The sequence below is a fragment of the Bipolaris zeicola genome (assembly GCF_000523435.1).
Source record: "Bipolaris zeicola 26-R-13 unplaced genomic scaffold scaffold_25, whole genome shotgun sequence".
Classification (NCBI taxonomy): domain Eukaryota; kingdom Fungi; phylum Ascomycota; class Dothideomycetes; order Pleosporales; family Pleosporaceae; genus Bipolaris; species Bipolaris zeicola.
The window spans coordinates 156,538-177,345 of NW_006912074.1; the positions used below are offsets into that span (position 1 = coordinate 156,538).

At 52.2% G+C, this 20,808-nt stretch overlaps 5 protein-coding genes across 5 annotated transcripts; 3 read left to right on the forward strand and 2 right to left on the reverse strand.

Moving 5' to 3' along the window:
- Window positions 1–757: 757 nt before the first annotated feature.
- COCCADRAFT_2559 (uncharacterized protein) lies at window positions 758–4,938 on the reverse strand (the record flags this gene model as incomplete). The annotated part of the gene is made up of 2 exons (XM_007711088.1): window positions 758–3,337; window positions 3,397–4,938. The coding sequence occupies 2 exons, from the start codon at window positions 4,936–4,938 to the stop codon at window positions 758–760; spliced, it is 4,122 nt and encodes a 1,373-aa protein (XP_007709278.1).
- Window positions 4,939–5,989: 1,051 nt separating this feature from the next.
- COCCADRAFT_88403 (uncharacterized protein) lies at window positions 5,990–10,924 on the forward strand (the record flags this gene model as incomplete). Its single annotated transcript, XM_007711149.1, has 2 exons — window positions 5,990–7,103; window positions 7,221–10,924. 2 exons carry the CDS (start codon window positions 5,990–5,992, stop codon window positions 10,922–10,924), a joined length of 4,818 nt encoding a protein of 1,605 aa, XP_007709339.1.
- Window positions 10,925–11,568: 644 nt separating this feature from the next.
- COCCADRAFT_65157 (uncharacterized protein) lies at window positions 11,569–12,732 on the reverse strand (the record flags this gene model as incomplete). The annotated part of the gene is made up of 1 exon (XM_007711150.1): window positions 11,569–12,732. A coding segment is annotated over one exon (1,164 nt), but the record flags the coding sequence as incomplete, so codon positions are not given.
- A 456-nt stretch (window positions 12,733–13,188) lies between these two features.
- Window positions 13,189–15,470, forward strand: COCCADRAFT_23845 (uncharacterized protein; the record flags this gene model as incomplete). Its single annotated transcript, XM_007711096.1, has 4 exons — window positions 13,189–13,325; window positions 13,376–13,574; window positions 13,624–13,721; window positions 13,769–15,470. 4 exons carry the CDS (start codon window positions 13,189–13,191, stop codon window positions 15,468–15,470), a joined length of 2,136 nt encoding a protein of 711 aa, XP_007709286.1.
- Window positions 15,471–19,818: 4,348 nt separating this feature from the next.
- On the forward strand, window positions 19,819–20,344 carry COCCADRAFT_23846 (uncharacterized protein; the record flags this gene model as incomplete). The annotated part of the gene is made up of 2 exons (XM_007711097.1): window positions 19,819–19,912; window positions 20,061–20,344. The coding sequence occupies 2 exons, from the start codon at window positions 19,819–19,821 to the stop codon at window positions 20,342–20,344; spliced, it is 378 nt and encodes a 125-aa protein (XP_007709287.1).
- Between the last annotated feature and the right edge of the window lie 464 nt (window positions 20,345–20,808).

Below are 20,808 nucleotides of genomic sequence, written 5' to 3' on the forward strand. Positions count from 1 at the left end.
ACCGTTAATGTCGGTACGATTAAGAGGATGCTTCTCCAAATGCGTAAATAACGAAATTTCACGTATTGAGCACGGAAGTCATGGTCTGTACGTGTATTGTATGTATGTAGTCGAATCCAATAACTATGGAAAACAATGAAATCAGATTGAAATAACAATAAATGATTCCTCGTGCTAATGTGTGTACGTTTTACTTGCTGTTCTTTCTTGGTTCAGACGTGGTATCAGATGAATCAAGACTTGGAAATAAAAGTAGAAAAAAAGGGTATATATCATTCTATTTCCCCCTTCCCTCCCTCTCACCCTAGATTGGAAACCTGAAAGGAAAAAAAGGAAAAAAGAAAACTAGATTAGAACTAATCCATGGGTTTGGGGCTCTCTTTCATAGGTTCATTACTACCGAGTTTCCCAAGTCTCCCAAGTATCCCCTATTGGTTCAGATCAACTGAACCCTATCTTTCTCTGTGCGTTTCCTTACTTGCAAGCCACTTGTCCATCTAGGAACAATTTAGGAAAAAAAGGGGGATAGATATAAATGGTACAATTCATGTCGTGTCATAGCAAAAGTGTAGTAGGTATAACGTGTGACCGCTTTACCACTACCCTCGAGGGTGCTTAGAGCCCTGCAAAAACAAAACAAAAAGGAAATCTCACTCCCCGTACAATGCACTGCTTCATCTCTCCATACGTTGCATACACATTGTGTAAATGTCGATCCTGTCGGGCTACTGCAAGACTACCATGCCAAGGCGACACCTTACAGCTCATCCTTTGCGACTTTTGTAGCTTTTGTGGCTGCGCTGGATAGACTGCTGGCTGCGTCCTCGGCACTTGCAGAGGCGGCTGCGTACATCTCTGAAATACGGCTATTGGCAGCAGCGACGGCGTCGGAAATGCGACGGTTGGCGCTCTCCATGGCTCCTTGCTCGGGGCCATACACTGCTGAGCTGGCGGCAGAGGACAGGGAGCTGTATACTTCACCAGCACCGCTAGTGACCGAAGCCACATAGTCACCCGCGGTAGGGGTACCAAAGATGGCCTCGCTAATAGCCGCTTGTGCAGAGAGTGCGGCCGCTGAGAAGCTGTCCTGGGCTGCCTGGGTTCCGTAGACCTTGGCGCTGACTTGAGATTGAATAGATGAGTATACGCTGGCCACGGACTCGCTGGCTTGTTCAGCGGCACCCTTGGGAGTTCCATACAGAGCAATGGACGCGCTCTCGACAGCCAGATCCAAAGAAGCGCTGGCCTGACTCAGGACATCCTCAATAACAGCTGGAGGTGTAAAGATTGCGCCAACGACAGAAGTGGCAGAGGCGTATGCGTCAGCGGCTGCGTCAGTCACCGCATCGTAGCTATCGCCAGCGTACGATTGGGCAGACGCGATAGCAGCGGGCAGACCTGTAGAGTATGCGGAAGCAAAACGGCTCATGACGCTTTCCGTGAAATCGGGCTCCTTGCCAACTACAAGCTCGGAAATCAGAGCCTGGACATCAGCGTATTGCTTAGCAGCAGCCTCAGTAGCCTGTGCGCCATATGCACCGGCCTGAGAATAAATAGACTGTGCCCAGGGTGTGGGTTGACCGTAGACTTGGTTACTTGCTTGTGAAATCAGCGCCTCCCAGTTCTTGCTGGCTTGCGATGCGACAGACTCGGTCCAGGGTGTCTCCGAGCCGATAACACTGGAGCTGATTTGCGAGGCGGCCGACTCCGCTGAATCGGAGATGTAGGAAGCAGCAGAAGCAGCCGAGACCGAAGCAACTGAAGCCAGAGACTCCACAGTACCCTGTTGAGGGCCATTGACAGCACTTGAAGCTGCGTCAACGAATTCAGAGTACCGGGCGTGCGCAAGTCCGATAGCCTCGTAGTACTGTCGTCGAGCACCATCAGCAACACCAGTCGACTGGGGAAGGAATTGGGCAGATGCTTGACTCAGACCTTCCGACAGCCGGGACGCAGCAATGGAGGAAACTGACTCAAAGTATCCCTGTGGTGGGCCAACTGCATAGTCCTTTGCGGACTGGGTATACTGCACAGCGTTTGACAAACGCTCGCTTGCTGCGGCAACAGAGTCGGAATAGGCTTTCTCGATATACGAGAGCATCGTCTGGTGTGCAGGTTGGGGCTTGCCCGAAACCAGCATGGACAATTGAGCCTTGGCATTTTCAAACTGTTTGCTCGCAGCGCTAACAGCATCGTTGTAGCGTGAGCTCGCCTCTATATGAATGGTCTGAATGACAGCAGTAGGAGCTGGCGTGCCGAAGATAGCGTATGATGCTGCGGTGACGGCTTGCGCATACTTGTCGGCAGCGACGCTAGTAGCTTTCTCAACAGCGGGCTTCTCAGTTCCATATAGCACGCTTGAGGCAGCGGCGAGTGCCTTGGCGTATTGTTCGCTTGCAATTGACGAGGCTGATTCGATGCTGCCTTGCGTCTTTGATGGTCCCAGGAGCGCTTCGCTGACCGCACGACTCAACTGAGCAGCTCGGTCTCCCGTGTCCGCCAATACTTCCTGCACCTTTTCAGAGTATGTGTCATCCTCATCGTCGTCAAGAGGTTGATCAAATACGACTTGCTTGGCCTCAGCAAGAATCTGGGCATTGGCACCGCCAAACACCTTCTTTGGCGCCTCATAGGCTTCAGAAGCCTTTGCAGAAACCTCCTCTACTACCTGCGAGGCCACAGAAGAGGCCTGAGACAGCACACTTTCGGATGATGGTGTACCGTAGATGGCCTCGGAAACTCCAGAGGACGCTTGTGCTGCTGCATCCCCTACAGGGGCTATTACATTCTCAGCAAGTGCGGTTGAGGCTGCTTCAACTGCTTCAGCAGCTTGGGATGATGCCCCGGATGCTGCTGCCTTGGCAGAGGATGCAACGCTTTCCGCAAGCGGTGTTGAGCTGCCCTGAATAGCCTCAGAGATTTGAGATGATGCATCCGAGTACATTGCTGCGGCGGACGAGGCGATGCTCTCGCTGAGTGGGGTGGAGCTGCCTTGAATAGCCTCAGAAACCTGACTTGATGCCATTTCAACGTTCTCCATGACCTTTTGGGCAGCATTTCGGATGCGAGGTGCAAAGATTTTGTCAGAGAAATCATCGCTGGCATCACCAGCCCAAATCTTTGACTTGGAAACGTCCTTTAGGCGAACCAGCTCCGCGACCATGTCTGATGCAATTTTCATAGCCTTGTCCTCAAGCTTCTTAGCTTCCTCGTGAGCAGCACGAAGGCCATCATGTCTTGCCCCAACAGCCTCAACTTCACTCTGCCATTCAATGAGCGTGTTTTTCAACTTGTGGTAGTTTTGCCAGTCTTTGTATGTAACGCCATCAGTCCATGCCTACGATACTTTGTTAGCAGAGTTCGTCAGGGAGTTAACTTCTTGGGGCCACAGCATACCCATCGCATGCCAACCTCTTGAAGGCCAAGGCTATGTATCTTTTCTAGAACATCGACAGTACTTCTTACTGCAGCTCTCACTAGATCATCGGTCTCCTGGTCGTACGACACCTTCCAGTCACGGATGTCTTGGGCGCGTTCCTTGACCGTAAGGCCGAACTCACGGGTCTTTTTACTGCAATCATTGTATGCAGCCTCTAGGTCGGCTTCTGAGGCATCTTCAGGGAGAGAGGAAACAGTTTTTTTGATGTAGCTCTTGAGCTTGGCAATGGTTGCATCAGCAGTCTCCTCGAGTTTAATGAGCAGAGCCTTGCCCTGGCCGTTAACAGCATCGTTGATCTTGTGGTTTGTGATTTCCTCTACGCGTACTTCGAGATCTTCAGCACCCTTGTCGGCGGCGGCAGAGAACTTGTCCTGCCACTGGCGGAGATCGTTGTTAAGCTTCTCCTGCAGCTCGGCCTTGGTGAGCTTAGATGCAGAAGGGGCAACTTCAGCTGAAGATTTTGGTTCAAGTTCCTTTGAGGCTGTGCTTGCAGATTCGCTGCCAAAGAAGTCGTCAAGGACACCCCAGCCAGACCCTTCGGTGGAGCCGGGAGAGGCAACAGAAGCGGAAGAGCTGGCCGTGGTGGGGGCATGCTTGCTGGATGCCACAGAGGTAGCCGCCTGCGAATCAGCAGCAAACATGGCAGACTCCATTTTTTGCTGATCTTTGTAGCGGCCTAGTCGCTCAGAGATGCGGACTAGCTGGGGCTCAACATTGTCTCCATACAGGATGCGTATTTGGGGCCAGACGCTGCGCTGAAAAAAAGTCCAGGCAGTTTCCTGGGCAGTGCGAAGGTGGGGCCAGACGATATCAACGAGGACGTGGTGGCCATAGGCATGTCCCTGCTTGAGGTATGGAAGAGAACGCTCATAGGCTGGGAAGAGAGTATGGTGGTAGATTTCCTCGGAGCTGACTTTGAGGTCGTTGTAGTGGGGGGCAATGGCGTCAGTCGCCTTCTTGACGTGGGGACCCAGGTGGACGTCGTATTGTGCCCAGGCCTGTTCCTGAGCGCTCTGCAGCTGAGGACGAAAGGACTTTTCATACTGAGCCTCTGCATACTTCCTCGCAAGCTCAACCCTGTGTGCACCGTGTGTTGCGTATTGCTCCTGTGCAAAGATGATGGCGGGCGTCGTGTAGGGCTTGACCTTGTCGAGCTGGGGGACGACATAGGTCTCGTAGTAGGGGTCGAGATAGGGCGCGGCGAAGTCGCGAGTTTGGAGGTATGGCTTGCACACGCGGGGAGAATCGTCGTGCAGCTGAGTGATGGACTTGGGGCAGCGGAACAGCAAGGTGATGATGAGGTACCACGTTGTCAGCCGTGCTGTCATGCTCGTAAAGGCTCCCATCACAGTCCGCCGGGGCTTTCTTGAGCGGGCTGAGCGGGCCTGGTCTGCATTGTTCTTCGCCTTTGCATTGGTAGATACGCCGGTGGAGCCATTGGCACTGCCATTTGGCGAGATTTTGGACTTTTTTGCCCTTCCGTTGGCCTGGGCGGCCATGCTCGCGTGTAGTCGACGATGGAGCGGAGCGGCTTCTGGACAATGCGAATCAGCCAATTTGCAGCGGCGGGGGCGAGTCAGGCTGCTCACCAAACGGAGCAGAAATGGGCAGCTTGGTGGATTGTGGAAAGAGGGAGAATGGAGCTGATGGGCGCTCTCAACGTAACCTGTCTGTTTAGCGTTGGGGGTGCAGCACAACCGAGCTGCAGCAGTGATGTAATTTGCACGTGCGGGCGCAGGAAGAGAGACAGAACAAGATCAGGATTTGGGCATGCGAGCTGATTGTGGCAGTGGGTATTATTGTGATACGTGACAGGACGACAGCGGACACGAGTGCATATGTATGTGTATCTGTGTCGCGACGGCAGAAATGGAGCTGGGGGGATGCGAGTGCCTCAGGTTGCCCCTGCTGCTGTTCCTTCTGCGAGCTCTGTAACACCCACGCTCGTCGTGCACCGAGAAAATGGGCCGTTTGCGTGTGCCAACAGCCGGTGTTTCGTCACAGCATGGCTACTTTTAAGGGCCGGGCCAGAGCAAGACCCCATGCTTGTTTGTCAGAAATGTACGTACTTAGTGTGAGCAGTAATAGTAGAATAGAGTATCCCCCCAGGCACTACTACTAGGATAGCGTATGTACTTACTGACATAGCCGTTATGGTGGCCGGGGGGTGCTGTGCCAAGACTGCTTCCAAGGGTCCGGCGGCGACATCACCACCACTTCCGCCCGGTGTCCTCTGCCGCCGCCTTCACCATTCTGGCGCCTTCCCTCACCCACCCCTATCATTCCCCCTTCATACCCCACTCCCTTTCCTGTCTGTCGGTCGGTCTGTATATTTCTTGTCGTACTCTGCTTGCCTCCACAAGCCGAGCCTTATCCTGCTATTCCACCGCGTACCGGCACGCGACGCACCCAGAAACTATTCTCCGTCACTTTAGTCCCGATGACTACTTGAGATACCTCACTCTACGGCTCCTGCCTGAAATCCCACTGCCCCGACGACTTCACTTCGCCCTCCTATACCCCGTATACGTCTTTTAATACCACCTAACAATGGCCACCGATGCCGCGCCTCTGAATGCGGGGCCGTTCGACGATGCCCCCGACTCGCCCGACACAAGAACATTCGACAGAGACGAAGCCGATACCTGTCGAATTTGCCGTGGAGAAGGCACTGCCGAAGAGCCCCTCTTCTTCCCCTGCAAATGCAGCGGCAGCATAAGATATGTCCACCAGGAGTGTCTGATGGAGTGGCTCTCGCACACGCAAAAGAAGCACTGCGAGCTGTGCAAGACGTCCTTTCGCTTCACCAAACTATACCACCCAAACATGCCCAACCGAATACCTACCACGGTCTTCATCCACCGCGCCACCCTCCATGTCTTCAACATGTTTGTCACCTGGTGTCGCGGTGTCCTCGTAGGCGCCGTGTGGCTGTTCCTGCTTCCCTGGTGCATGCGCGTAGTCTGGCGCAGCCTCTTCTGGGTCGGCGATGGCGGCTGGTCGCGAGAAATATTCATAGACACGGCCGACACACCGGACATGCGCCGATTCTCCCCCAGTGAACTAAACACGATCCGGGCTGCAGTTGAAAATGCCAAGACCAGGAACAATACCAGCTCACTAGCATCCATATCCCTCACACCCAACAACAAAACTACTCCCCAGTCCATGCTCTGGAGGTTTGCGGAACGCCTCTTTATTGGCGCCCCGTATCCGTTCCTTCAGCTGCCCCAAAGTGACCAATCACATCTCTTGTCCGTCGTTGACAAGAATATTACGGCATCGAATATCACGTCAAGTCCTCTCGGTGTCCGTAGCCCTTCGTTGCTCTCCGACGTCTCTTTCTTCAATTGGTTCCAATCCCAGTCAGCCAACCGCTTTATCATCGATGTAATTGAAGGTCAAATCATCACTCTGCTTGTAGTAGTCGCGTTCATCTTGGTATTTCTCATTAGAGAATGGGTTGTCCAGCAGCAACCGGTAATCAACATGGTTGCTCTTGGCGACAATGCTGCTGCACAGCAGGCCGCAATCTTTGACGACGACGCTCATGTTGAGGATGTTGTGGTTGATGAAGATGAGCTGGACGATGCTCTGGACGCTCTGCATGCCGAGGTCGCTCAAGACGCTCACGAGCTGCATGACCATGATGAAGACGAGCCAGGTTTCCCCGACAATAACGCCCAAGCCGAAGAGCACGACGCACCAGACCCCACAATACGCCGGGTGCGTCGGTCTTCTTCACTCCGCAGGGAACGTGATGACTTGGTCCGAAGATTAGTACGCGAAGGTTTGTCAGATGATGTTCGAGCAATGTTGCAATCGGAATCGGCCAATGGCCTTGCCGATATCTTCAACCAGGATGATGCGACTGCTCAAAATCTTCAAGAGTCTCTTCGCCAAGCGATGAGTGCTGGAGAGTCTGCCAACCAAGCTGAAGAAGAAGATGATGATGATGAAGAAGAAGAAGCCAGTAGCTCAACTTTTCCCGCACGCACTTCCTCACTTCCCCTGCCCTCGAGTTCCACACCAGATGCAGCAGATTCTGATTCGTCTGCATCCTGGTCAAGGCCAAACATGCCAGCACGCGACCGCTCGTTTATTGCTACAGAGATTCGTCGCAGCCTAGAAGAGGCCAACACTTGGTCGTTCGAGAACCTGCCACAAGCGTCGGAACCAGCCGCTGGCGATACGAACGAGGTACCCAGTTCTTGGGGAAATAACGCTGGAGACCGACAACCAGCTCAAGAGCGTGGGAGTGTATCAGATCACGAGCAGCATAGTGATCATAGTAGCGGAAGTTGGCAGCAGGTTCCTGAAGTTGTGGGGGATGACTCTGACCAAGCGCTGGAAAGAGAGCCCGCACACGACAAGGGGAAAGCCAAAGCTGTTGATTATGGTGACGAAGAAGCATCGAATGAAGACACATCACATGAATTCGCTTCATCGTCTGAAAGCACTACCGCTGATTCGGACAACGGTGTTACGGTTAATACCACTATTGAAGTAGAGTTTGATGCCAGCCACCCCGCGTACAATTTGACTGCAGACGAAGAAACCGAAGCTGAGGAGGACGAGGAACATCAAAACGAGCCTCCTGCACCTGTAAACCCAGTTCAACCCGCAGACCCTCAAGCCCCAGGAAACCCAGTAAACCGCGTATTGGATTGGATGTTTGGAGACGTAGCGCCTGCAGCCCAGGCAGCTGATGAGGGAGGCAATGAGGAGCACATTGTTCGTGACTTGGCAGATGAGGCGCCGTTTGTCCCATTTATGGGCAACGAGGCGCGAGATCACGGCAATGCCCCCGCACAGGATGCTGAGGTAGCTGCTGCCGCTGCACAGGCTGGTATCGATGTCAATGACCAGGAAGCGATTGAAGATGCAGAGGACTTGGAGGGCATACTTGAACTCATTGGCATGCAAGGGCCCCTGGTTGGTCTTTTCCAGAACGCCTTGTTCAGCGCAGTGTTGATTTCTGCAACACTGGCCTGTGCAGTTTGGCTCCCTTACCTTTGGGGTAAGGTTGTCATTCTCTTCATGGGAAGTCCTGTCTCGCTCTTCATCAAGCTACCTCTGCAAGTAGTTGCCACCATCACAGACTTGATTGTTGATGTCACTCTATTTGTCGTGGCCGGCGCAACGTATTGGAGCTCTGCTGCCATATCTGGTCTGGTCAAGCTCTTTTCCTGGGGCAAACTTTCAGAAGCGGTCGAGGGCCCACTTCGCACAATATCAACGCCTGCTTATTCTCTTGCAGAGAGCTCCATGGTTCGTATCAGCAAAATGTTTATGGAATCGCCTCTATCGCCTGGACCCGACTCCTTCCGACTCTCAGTAAATGCCCATGCTTCTTTGCGAAGCCTGCAAAATACGACTTCGTTCGCGCTCAACGAGACCAGCCATTTTGCAAACGCAATCATTGAAGAAATCTCAGCTGACTCGCTACCCAAGCTTGTGTTGAGGGTTGCCGGACACTTGCCGTCTCTCGCCACAAATACCTTTACATCCGCATATGGACGAGGCGGCGCCTTGTTGTCATGGCTATGGGCTTCCAAATCATACAAGATTACCCTTGATTTGGATTCGACTCACAACACAACTTCCGCGTATACTGCAATGGACTACTGGACAGCCAGCGATCGCATGATTGCCATTCTTGCTGGCTATGGGTTCTTCGCCTTGGCTGGTGCTGTGTACCTCAAGCGCGGTACTCCCTTTAGCTCATCACAGCAAGGACAGAAAATCGAACGCATCATTTCCGACATTCTACAACAAGCCGGTGGTGTGCTCAAGGTAATCTTGATCATCAGCATCGAGATGTTGGTATTCCCACTGTACTGTGGCCTGCTCCTCGATCTCGCCATGCTCCCTCTTTTCAAGAATGCTACGCTGTACACGCGGTGGCAATTTGCTAGGGAAAGTCCGTGGACATCTGGGTTTGTGCACTGGTTCATTGGCACTTGCTACATGTTCCACTTTGCACTCTTCGTCTCCATGTGCCGTAAGATTATGCGCAAGGGTGTCCTGTACTTCATCCGCGATCCAGATGACCCTACATTCCATCCGGTCCGTGACGTTCTAGAGCGCAGTGTCACTACTCAGCTTCGCAAGATTGCCTTCAGTGCTCTGGTCTACGGCGCACTCGTCATTGTTTGTCTTGGAGGAGTGGTTTGGACTCTGAGCCGGGCAACTTCCAATGTTCTGCCAATTCATTGGACAACCGAAGCACCGTCGCTAGAGTTCCCACTTGACCTCCTCTTTTACAACTTCCTTACGCCAGTGATCATCAAATTTTACAAGCCTAGCGAGGGCCTACACGCCGTCTACAAGTGGTGTTTCCAGAAGTGCGCCGGTTTCCTCCGCCTTTCAAACTTTCTCTTCGGTGACAAGGTTCCGGAGCAAGAAGGCGAGGATGGCAGATATGTGCGTGCTCCATCTTCAGATCAAGCCCGCATTCCTAAGGGCCAGCCTGTCTTTGTCGAAGTGGATCGAAACAATGTGCGCAAAGACGGCCAGAACGAAGGAGGTGTGCACAACTCTGATCTTGTATCCATGGTTTTCATACCGCCATGGTTCCGCCTGCGCATCTTCTGCTTCGTAGTCACAATCTGGATTTTCATGGGCCTGTCGGGAGTTAGTGTCACCATCCTGCCTCTCCTCTTCGGTCGTTACCTCTTCTCGCTCTTCCTCCCCCCAACGGTCGAAATGAACGACATCCACGCCTTCTCCCTCGGAGTCTACACCCTAGCCAGCATTGCCTACTCGGGCTACCACGCCACAAAATTCATATCTTCCCTCAACAGACGTCTCCCAGACCCCATGTCTACCTTACGCACCGTCGCAGCAACTACAGCGCGCGTGGGTGGCCGCGCCCTCCGCTTCTCATACGTCTGGGCCAGCATCATCTTCGCCATCCCCTTTTTGTTCGCTGTCATCCTCGAACTCTACTTCCTCATGCCTCTGCATGCTTACCTCGGCCCCAAAGAGCCGCACGTAGTGCACCTCATTCAAGACTGGACCCTCGGCTTCTTGTACTCGCGCCTCGCCGCCAGACTCATCTTCTCAAATCGCAATTCCCGCCCCGCCCGCGCTTTTGCCGCTGTCGTGCGTGACGGGTATCTTTATCCCAATGCGAGAATTGCGACTAGATGCTTTGTAATCCCCGTCCTCGCCATCTTCCTCGTCGCCATTGCTATCCCATCCAGCTTAGCATTCTTCGCGACAAGAGTTCTATACCGTGGTGCGAGCGAGGCGACGAAGAACCAGGTTTGGCGCTTTAGTTTCCCCGCCGTGGGCCTTAGTATCGTGCTTATGTGGGCCTCGTCGGCGGTTGTGAGGTTGCTTGTTCGCTGGAGGCTGGTTGTCCGCGATGAGGTTTATTTGATTGGGGAGCGGTTGCATAATTTTGGGGAGAAGAGGGCACCCGTGCAAGGGGTGCGGGACGGTGCGAGGGGTAGTGAAGAGGCGGTGGTGGGGGCGTGAAGATTGTAGATGGAGATGGAGGTGAAGTAGGATTGTAGTTTTAAGATGATTTTATTTGATAGCGTTCTTAATACCATTCTTGTATTGTACACTCATGATTTTGATCGGATATGATTTGTTTTGTTCGTGTTGATACAAGTGACGTATTTTCAAACTCGACACCTTGATTCACACCTCTCTGTCCTATCATCACCCAAGATATAATTTCGTACGCAGAAATAAAAAGTGCCAATTCACTGGCTTTCATATTCCAAAATCACAGTGAAGCATAACGGGGGGGTATATACCTAATTTAAATACAGCGCCGCGCCCCCCTTCCCCTCCCATCCTGTCCCAGAAAACCCCAGGAAGGGGGGGAAAATCCCCGTGCAAGTACCCGATCGAGACGTGAAGCGCATCCTTGACCTCAGAAAGCAAACAGAAAAGGAAAAAAAACTAATCATACAAAAAGAGGAATGATGATAATCGAATTCCTGGCTCATTACGCGTATCCCACCCCCCAATCCATACCGAGCATTTATGCCATAAGCTCTCTCTCTCTCTTTTTTTTCTCCATATGTCATATCGAATATAGCAGTGCGTTACTCCAGCACATCTCTACTTCCTACACCAGGACTTAACATTCATACCCAAATTTCTCAGGTCCGCCGACCCGTCCTCGACCTCGTGGCAGGTTTCGCGGTCGCAGCTTTAGCCTGACTAGCGGCCGTGGGCGCATCAAAGGATCTCGTCGAACGTTTCTTTGCTGTTTTTGCGGCACCGTCTGTGGTGGGCTCGTCGTCGGCTTTGCGTTTGCGGGAGGGTTTTGGGATTTTGGAATCTGTGGATTGGCTAGTAGATGTGGGGGCGGAAGGGGTGGTGTCTGTCTGGGATGCGGAGACGCTGCGAGTGGCGGTTGAGGGAGGGGGTGTGGGGGGTCGTTTGCTGCAAGGGGCTACGTCGGAGTCGGCTTCTGCGACTTCTTTGTTGCCGTTGCGCTGTTGGGCCACCCAGGAGAGAAGCTTTTCTTCGGCGTCGCCGTCGTCTTCTTCGTCTGAGCCTTCGAGCATCGCGTCGGCCATCTCGCCTGCAATGTCGTCGCCTGCGTCCTGGTCGGCGGCCATGCGCATGGCGAATTCGAGGAGCTGTTGAGGATCCATGCCACTCAGTGGACCGCCGGCAGCAGCGAGTTGACGCTGTAGGGCTGCTAAAAGAGCCTCCTGAGAGATGCCTTGTCCTTGTTCACTTGTAGCCTCGTCGTGGCCCTCTTCTTCGTCCTCGTCGTAGGGCGGCGACGCGGGCTCTGTAACAAAAGCCATTTTGCCCTTTCCTTTTTCTGACGGAATTGAGGGTGCGCCTGGTGAGGTTGGCGGCGACCCCTTTGCCCATTCTGGTATATTGGCGAGCGTCTCACGCCAGTTCTTGAAGAGGGCATATGGCTGCGCGTTGTCCTCGAGTGCTTTGGGTTTCACGCCACGGTCTGCCTGAGAGCGCCAGACAATTGGCGAGTGAGTTGGTGCAGCGGGTTCTGCGTCCGTACTTGTGTTGGTGTCGGCCTTGCTCTTCCTAACTGGACGGCGTACTGGCCGTTTCCTCTTGGAGCCCGCCTTTGCGCCCTTGACGTCGAGCGGCTGGAAAGTAGTGTCATCGTAGCCGTCGGAGGCGTACTCGAGATCGTTGAAGTAATCGAAGCGGTCCCAGTCTTCTTCCATGTCTTCGTCGCCGCATGTGGCCGGTGGGGGCGAGGCTACAGCGTGCTCTGCGAGGTCGTCGGCTGCCATGTACTCATCTTCGACGTAGAAGAACTCGGCATCGTCGTAGTCGTACTCGTCTTCGTAGTCGCTCATAGTGGATGGAGATGGGGCGTGTCCTTGTCGAGGGTGCAGTCCGAGTAAGTGGAGGCTATGACGCGGGCGCGCGCAGAAGACGCATTCAGGCGCACGGGGACCATCAGCGCGATGATGAGTGGCGCATTCTCGAGGAAAGCGCGACGGGCAACAAGCAACAGTGAGCTGGCTGGCGCCGTCCCACGTCACCCACGCTCCTTCCCCATTGAGTTGCTGGCGTGGAGTGCGACTGCCCGCTCCCGTTTGCGCGTGCCTCTTCCCCGCGTATTGACGTCGCCCGGCTCCACGCGGCTTAACACGACACCGAGGCTCCTCGCACACATTCCATGGCTCAGCACCGCATGTGCTTTACTTTTTTGTAGCTGTGCAGTCAGTCAAGCAGTCTACCAGTCAATCAATCTGTCCATCTCATCTGCTCCATAGACTGCATTCGTGACCATGCGTGCCTTTCGCAAGTCTACTCACCTTTCGCGCCAGCTGCTTGCTCCCAATGGCATCCGCTGCAATTCCACCGCTGCGCCCACACCCAAGTCGCTTACCTCTGTCCTCATAGCAAATCGTGGAGAAATTGCATTGTAAGCCTCATGCTGTGGACGAGCAAGCAAAGCATCTGACATGGTCTTAGACGAGTCGGCCGCACAGCATCAGAATACGGCATCCGGACCACAACCCTCTACACAGACCCCGATGCCCGGTCACAGCATGCCCTCAGCTCGCCCTATGCCGTCAATCTCGGCGACCCCTCTGCATATCTCGATGGCGATCGCATAATACAGATTGCAAAGGAGCAGGGCTGCCAGGGTATACATCCGGGCTACGGCTTCGTACGTCGCTCCAAACACCGACATGGCATGACACTAACGGGCACTGTAGTTGAGCGAGAACCCGACCTTTGCGAGAAAATGTACAGATGCGGGCTTGACCTTCATTGGTCCCCCATGGAAAGCAATCGAGTCCATGGGAAGCAAGAGGTGCGCCCTGACCATCCAATATAGCCATGCTAGCTAACATGCAGAAGTGAGTCCAAAGACATTATGACCAAAGCCGGCGTTCCCTGCATTCCCGGATACCATGGCTCCAACCAAGATCCAGAGTACCTCAAGGAACAAGCAGCCAGCATCGGCTATCCCGTGCTCCTCAAGGCCGTCAAAGGTGGAGGCGGCAAGGGCATGCGCATTGTCAAGGACGAGTCGGAATTCCTTGATCAACTAGCCTCTGCAAAGTCAGAAGCGCGCAATTCCTTTGGAGATGAAGTCATGCTGGTCGAGAAGTACATCACCACACCGCGCCACATTGAAATCCAGGTCTTCGCCGACAAGCATGGAAATTGCGTCGCATTGGGCGAGAGAGATTGCAGTATCCAACGCCGACACCAGAAAATTCTCGAGGAGTCTCCGGCCCCCCACTTGGACGAGGCCGTCAGGCAAGATATCTGGGAGAAGGCTAGACAGGCTGCTCTTGCCGTGGGCTACGAAGGAGCAGGAACTGTCGAGTTCATCTTCGACAACGATACGGGTGAATTCTTCTTCATGGAGATGAACACTAGACTGCAGGTCGAGCATCCCGTGACTGAAATGGTTACTGGCGAAGATCTTGTAAGGTGGCAGCTTATTGTTGCTGAGGGTGGAAAACTGCCCCTTACCCAGCAACAAATCGAGCAGAGGATCAAGGAGAGGGGACATGCCATTGAGGCGCGCATATACGCCGAGAACCCAGACATGAACTTCATCCCCGACTCTGGACTGTTGCTTCATCTCAAGACACCCCAACCCAGCTCTACCGTGCGCATCGACTCTGGCTTCATCGCTGGTGATGAAGTATCTTCGCACTACGACCCCATGATCGCCAAACTCATCGTCCAAGGCCCCACACGCGAAGCAGCAATCCAGAAACTGCGAGCCGCACTCGAGGAGTACGAAGTTGCTGGCCCCGTCACAAATATCGAATTTATCAAGCGTATGTGTGTGTCTCCAGACTTTGTCGCCGGTGACGTAGAGACCGGATACATCCAGAAGCATCACAGCGAGCTCTTTACCCCTGAGCCTCCAGCGCCAGAAGTCTACAGTCAAGCCGCACTGGGTCTCGCTCTTCAGCAAATCTCTGCGTCAAAAGGAGACGTATGGACAGGACCGCCCGTGACAGCTGTTGGCTTCGGCTTCAGCAGCGCCTACCAACAACGCGAATTCAACCTCGTCGAGACACCCGCCGACGGCAAAGGCGATGCCAAAGCAACAAAAGTCACTATCCGTCAGACAAGTCCCCAGAAATTCGACATTACCGTGGGCGACAAAACATACAACAACGTCACATCTTCCTTTTCTCCTTCAAGCAACAAACTAACATCCTTCTATCCGCACACCCGTCTCGAAACAACCTTTGTCCGCGACGAAGACCGCATCACCCTCTTCCATCTCGGCCGCCAACACCGCCTCCGGCTCGCCATGCCCGAGTGGACCAAGAAGGCTCTTGGCGTCAAGGATGTCGCCAACAGCGTTCTTGCTCCCATGCCCTGCAAGGTTCTCCGTGTCGAAGTTGAGGAGGGTCAGGAGGTTAAGAAAGATCAGGCACTTGTCGTGATTGAGAGTATGAAGATGGAGACTGTGATCAGGAGTCCAAGTCAGGGTATTGTAAAGAGGATTGTCCATGGCAAGGGCGATTTGTGTAAGGCAGGGACTGCGCTGGTGGAGTTTGAGGAGCCTGAGGGTGAGAAGGAGGCGTGATTGTACATTTATGTGGTGTTGGATTTTTTCTTGGTTTGATCAAAAAAGCGATGCTATGTATGTCGATGTATGAATTTTATGAGTTGTCTATGATGAGATAAATTGTGAGGGGCGCATGCTGTGATGTATTCGATTACTTACAAGAATAAAATTACTGTCTGTTTTTTGGTAGAACCAGTAGTTTAAGTTCTTGGGTCTTAATATAATTCCCTTCGTTGCTACTATCGTGTTCTGTGTGTTGGTGGCTGGTTTTTTTAAAGATGAAGTGTGTGAAGGAAATATGCGCTAATAGACACATTGACAGCAACAACCTCAATATACACACAGTCACATTAACATATACTATGAATTCTATGCATCCAAATTCACCTCGATGTTTATTATTATACGAACGTAGTAAAAAAAATAGGTCTATTGTAGAAATCTGCACAACAGAGTTCTGAATGACTTCTCTCTAATTTTGCAAACACGATAACACGTCTGTAACGCAATCTTCCTAACTAAAGGACAGAACCACACAATCTCATATATCCTCTAATCGAGCAGATAAAAAACCGAAACACGTAGAACAGAACAAATATTCATCTCTCTCAGCCATATTCAGTATAAAAATTCAGTTGTTACATCCCAAACACACTGTATAAAAGATGCAGGCCTGATAACCAAACCAGTAGATATATCACATCACAGAGAACCAAAAAAAAAAACCCAAATACGAAAGTCCAAGAACTCCTTTACTTTTAAGCCAAATATCATCATAAATTCTCTTCACTATGCAATATATCTAATCCCTATACCCCTACTAGTTCCTCAAAGACTCACCTCCAATTCACATAAAAAAGCACACACACAGTCAAAATCATCTACCACCACTTCACTCCCCCAAACCCACCTCCCCATACTATCTCCACACAACTACACAATTCCCCAAGCTCCACCCACGTACACACACCCCCTTTTCCACACATAAACCGGTAAAGTAATCAAAACCCCCCGACCATGTCCTGTCCCCCAAAACAACAAGGATCAAACCTGTACCCCCCCCACCCTAGTCCCTCACCAGCCCTCCAGAAGGTTAACAGAACGAAAGAAAAGAAAAGGGGAAAGGGACAATAAACAATAAGGTTGTGCGGAGACGGGGGGATGTGGAGACGGGGTTGGGGGGTTGAGTAGTGCGCGGAGGAAGGCGCTGTGATCTTTGGGGAGCTTTTAGGATGGTTTTGGGGGGGGGGGGGCACGGGAGGGAGGGATGTGGGTTTAGTGTTCTCTCTTGAGTTTGTGAAGGAAAGGGGGGGATGAATATAGGATGATTATGGGGTGATGATTTCGGGGTTAAGATGGGGGATGTGAAGAAGTTTGTTGTGTTGGGTGATTAGTGATTAGTGCTACACGTGTGTCTGTGGCTATGGTATTCGAATAGGGCTATGAAATGGAGAGAGTATCGAGAAAGAGTGAAAGTGGTTTGTTTGCGTAGACTAGAGTGATTGGGGGGTTTGATCACTTCGTGATGAAAGGACTATACACAAGTGTCGGGCTTATTTGTCAGGTAGATAGATAGACATCACATGCAATGTATTTCTGCAGTCCTAGATTGATTCACATATGTATGACCATTTGTTGGGCGGCTACAGGGCCAAGAGGCTTGGGTTCCAAGTTCCCCATTATCGTGTAAAGAGTAATCAAATAGAAATGTTTGAGGGGGCCATAATTGAGTGTTCCTACTGTTTCTGAACGAGACTGAAGAACTAACTTGCCAACAAAAGTGTTTTGGTTCAAAACACAGTGTTGCTCGTATGTAGTAGGCATGCATGTTTGCTTCCTTCTGTTCCCCCCTTACTGTATAGGGTAAATCTCCGGACAAAGGGGAGGACGGGGGGTGGAGCACAGGCTAAAGCCTACCCAATACCAACCCAAACCTCGCTGTCCATGATCTTTGAGCCAGTGAGACCCAGGCTGTAAGATCGGCACATGGCTCGGGAAAGTCAACGAGGTTTATCTTGTTCAAGGCGGGGGTATAAGGCCCGATGACACGGCGGATATCAGGTGTCAAATCGTGCCATAATGCCCCCCCCTTCCCCCTCCCACCATCCACCACCCCCATGTCCATGGTCAATAGCCCAGCCGGACCTTGGGTTTTGGGCCCTTAGGCCTTGCTGATGATGGGCACTGGGGGTGGAAGGAAGCAAAAGCCCATTCCCACACTTGCCGGTATTGACATTGACAGGGCAGGGGGAGACCAGAAACAGGCCCGAGACAGGCCGCGCTCGTCCCCTTCCATATTCCCCCCTCCCCTTCAACCCCCCCAGCCTCCCTTCCCCTCCCCACTCTCACCCATGCTCAACACGACGGAGCGAGAACCCTCTGACGAGATCCAATTCCCAACAAAGTGGGAAAGGAAGATGAATGGCTGTAGGAAACCTAGATTTACCTGCCAAAATTTGCTTACTATGGCCCCCCGAGAAGCTTGTTCAACGGGCGTAGATGACAATAAGATTCCTTGATTGCATGCCCGTTCGCTTTGATTACTTACTTTTGGACTTACTTGCGTCAGACAGACAGAACTGACTGATGGGCTGAAAAAAGAGAGGGTCGATGTCGTCGGGTGCCCCACAAAAGACTGCCGAATATGCCTTGTTTATGGCCCCCCTAGACGCCTGGCTGGCTGGGTGGGCTACCCCATTGACCAGGAACATGCTGCTACAAATACTAGCCAATGGTTGCGCGTAGATTGTCCAAGTCATGTAATCCTTTCCCCGCACACTTGCGTGTCATTCGCTTCACTTGTTTTTTCCTTCGCGTTCTCTTTCTCTCTCTATCTCTATTCTATCCTTAACATCTTACAGTGGGTCCAGGCGCAAGGGCTCTCTCGTCGGAACTGCGCGGCAGGGCCGAATGACAGCATCAGATTTGCTGATCTTCTTGGTAAAACTCAGTTCCGCGTAATCGGGCTGGGCTGACTTGAGCGGGGGTTGTGACGCGTACATTTGGCTGGGCCGATAGCAAAGGATATCAGGTGGGAGCGGAAGCGAAAAGAAAAGGGTAAAAACAATCAGCTTTGGGTAATTATCGCGTACCGGTACACCCGACAATAAGGGTCGATCGTAAATTAGAGTTGAACCGTTGCATACCCAAAGGTCTTCATGCTATTGAGAATGTTTAGTTTTTGTGGGTACTCGCGACGGGGGAAGATGGAAGGGTCTGGGTACATTGAGAAATGGACACGAATGCCATAATGATAATCTTGTTTCGGCACCTAAAGTGTGAGAGAATGGAGCAGACGGAGCCACGTTCCTCGAAGCCTAACAGGCTGCGCGTGGATGCATCCTTCACAGCCCCAAGAATATGTCACTGTCGCGCGTTGCCAAATGCCCTTTTCACCGAGCCGTTCATACAGCACGTCAAGATCAAAAGGGTCACGCGCATCTATGTCTGCTTCTGTTTGGAACCATGATTGCACCACGGTCGAGATTTACTTGAAGTCTTTTGACGCGCATCCGGGGAACAACCCTGTATACAGATGGACACGACAGTTGTGACTTCCGATGAATACCCAACGGGATTCTCGTACAGACGGAAGGAAAGATCGGACGATTTTCGATCCCGTACATGGTTAGGGGAACCCAGTCGAGTAAAGTTCCAGGTCGCCTATACCGGGCTGCTCCCAGCAATATCCCAGTTTCCACCACTGAGCTGTTTTCTTCAGGGAGTCAGGCGATATTTTGCTTAGGCTGGCAATGCATTCCCCGATCGTGAAACGCGAGTTTGAGAACGTTCTCCGATATGTCAGTCAACGTTTGGTGAAACCTTAAAAATAGCCCTTCGCGAGGCTTGGTGTCGTCCGATTCATCTAATGTATCGCGTACTTTTGCGACTATGCGCAGCCATTTGATGAGCCTATCTTTGCATATCCTGAGGATGCAACAGTCTCAGCATCGTGGCGGGAAACAGAGGTGAAGGGAGGGTAGAAAAAAAGATATTTGGAATTACAGTCTCCCAGCCACCTGTAATAAGTTTCGGAGGTGTTGTGGAGTGACTTTTGCGTTGCCCCCATTTGATTCGCTGGGTGTATTGTTACACGCTATACGCGTGGGGCGTAGAGTGCGGTAGTCGCAATCAGCGCTCCAAGTAGAAAGTGGACAAGGCGAAGATCATGTCTGTGAGACGTCCAAGCGATACGTGTGCTCTTGCAGGAGCATCAACTATAGCGCTTTGTCCTTTTGCACAGGCCGCGCGATAGCTAGTGCTGGCCTGAGGATATATTGGGCTGATCCCGTTTACATGTACGTTTAGATATCGCGACTCGCGATACTACCCAGATAAGGTAATTCGCCAAGGACGGGATGATGACATGGGCTTCCGTAGTTTGAAACGGAAAAGGGAGGAGATTGAGGTTGTTGCGCGAGGTTACTCGACTCGAGCAACGCGAGCGACTCGAGCAGCGCGTAAGTAGACATGGGCGAGTACAATTACTAAGGACGCATTCTAGAAGGCTGCTAGAAGGCCGCTAGTATCGTGAAACGCAGGCAGAGACCAGTCACCAGCACCGTTCTGAGCCCAAGACGAAGACAATATGATGTCAACTTGATTTAGGCATTGTTTGCGGAGAGCGCGCGCTGCTTTCCATCAAAAGGCCCGAATGCAATGTGGTTCGAATCAGCCATGCGACGCATCCGATGAATTGCTTCTTGCAGGATCAGGCAGGAGGGGCGCATGCAATGCGGTATCGAGGGACATTGTGCGAAAAGAAACAACAAGATCTTGACCAGTGGCCGTCGCGCATTGCCATCTTCTCGCCCAAAGCCAGTGTAGAGGGCGTGATAGGCAGCCAAAAGAAAAGGAGGGCCGTATCGCAGTTTCCAATGGGGTGGGCGTAACATGTGAAAAATGCGCGAGTTCAGTATCCAGTCAATGGCGCACGACTAATCATGACGCGACGAGTTTCTAATATACGCTCCGGTATTAATCGTCAGAAGATTAGTAGCTGCTAAACATTTTGATTGGTTGTGGCGCCCAGCCTCGTCTACTGTCGTCCGCTGGGCAGGTAGTATATCTTCTTACCATTTTACAAAGCATCTGTAGTGTCCATGTAGAAATCTGCAAGGAATATCGCAGCAGAGTGAATGCGATGGAAGAAGGATGCGCAGGGATGGGTCTAGATGGCTGGTGGGCCGAGGCGGGCCAGATCCTGTTGTCGCAGCCTGCTGCAGCGACTCGGCAGCTAGCGCTTATTGACATCATTGAAAGGACTACTTGGCCTCGTCGATGACTTGCTGCAGCAATCAGCTCATGGCCAAATCTTCCCATTGCCACCAAGTGTCCGTTCCAATCCGTGGCGTCT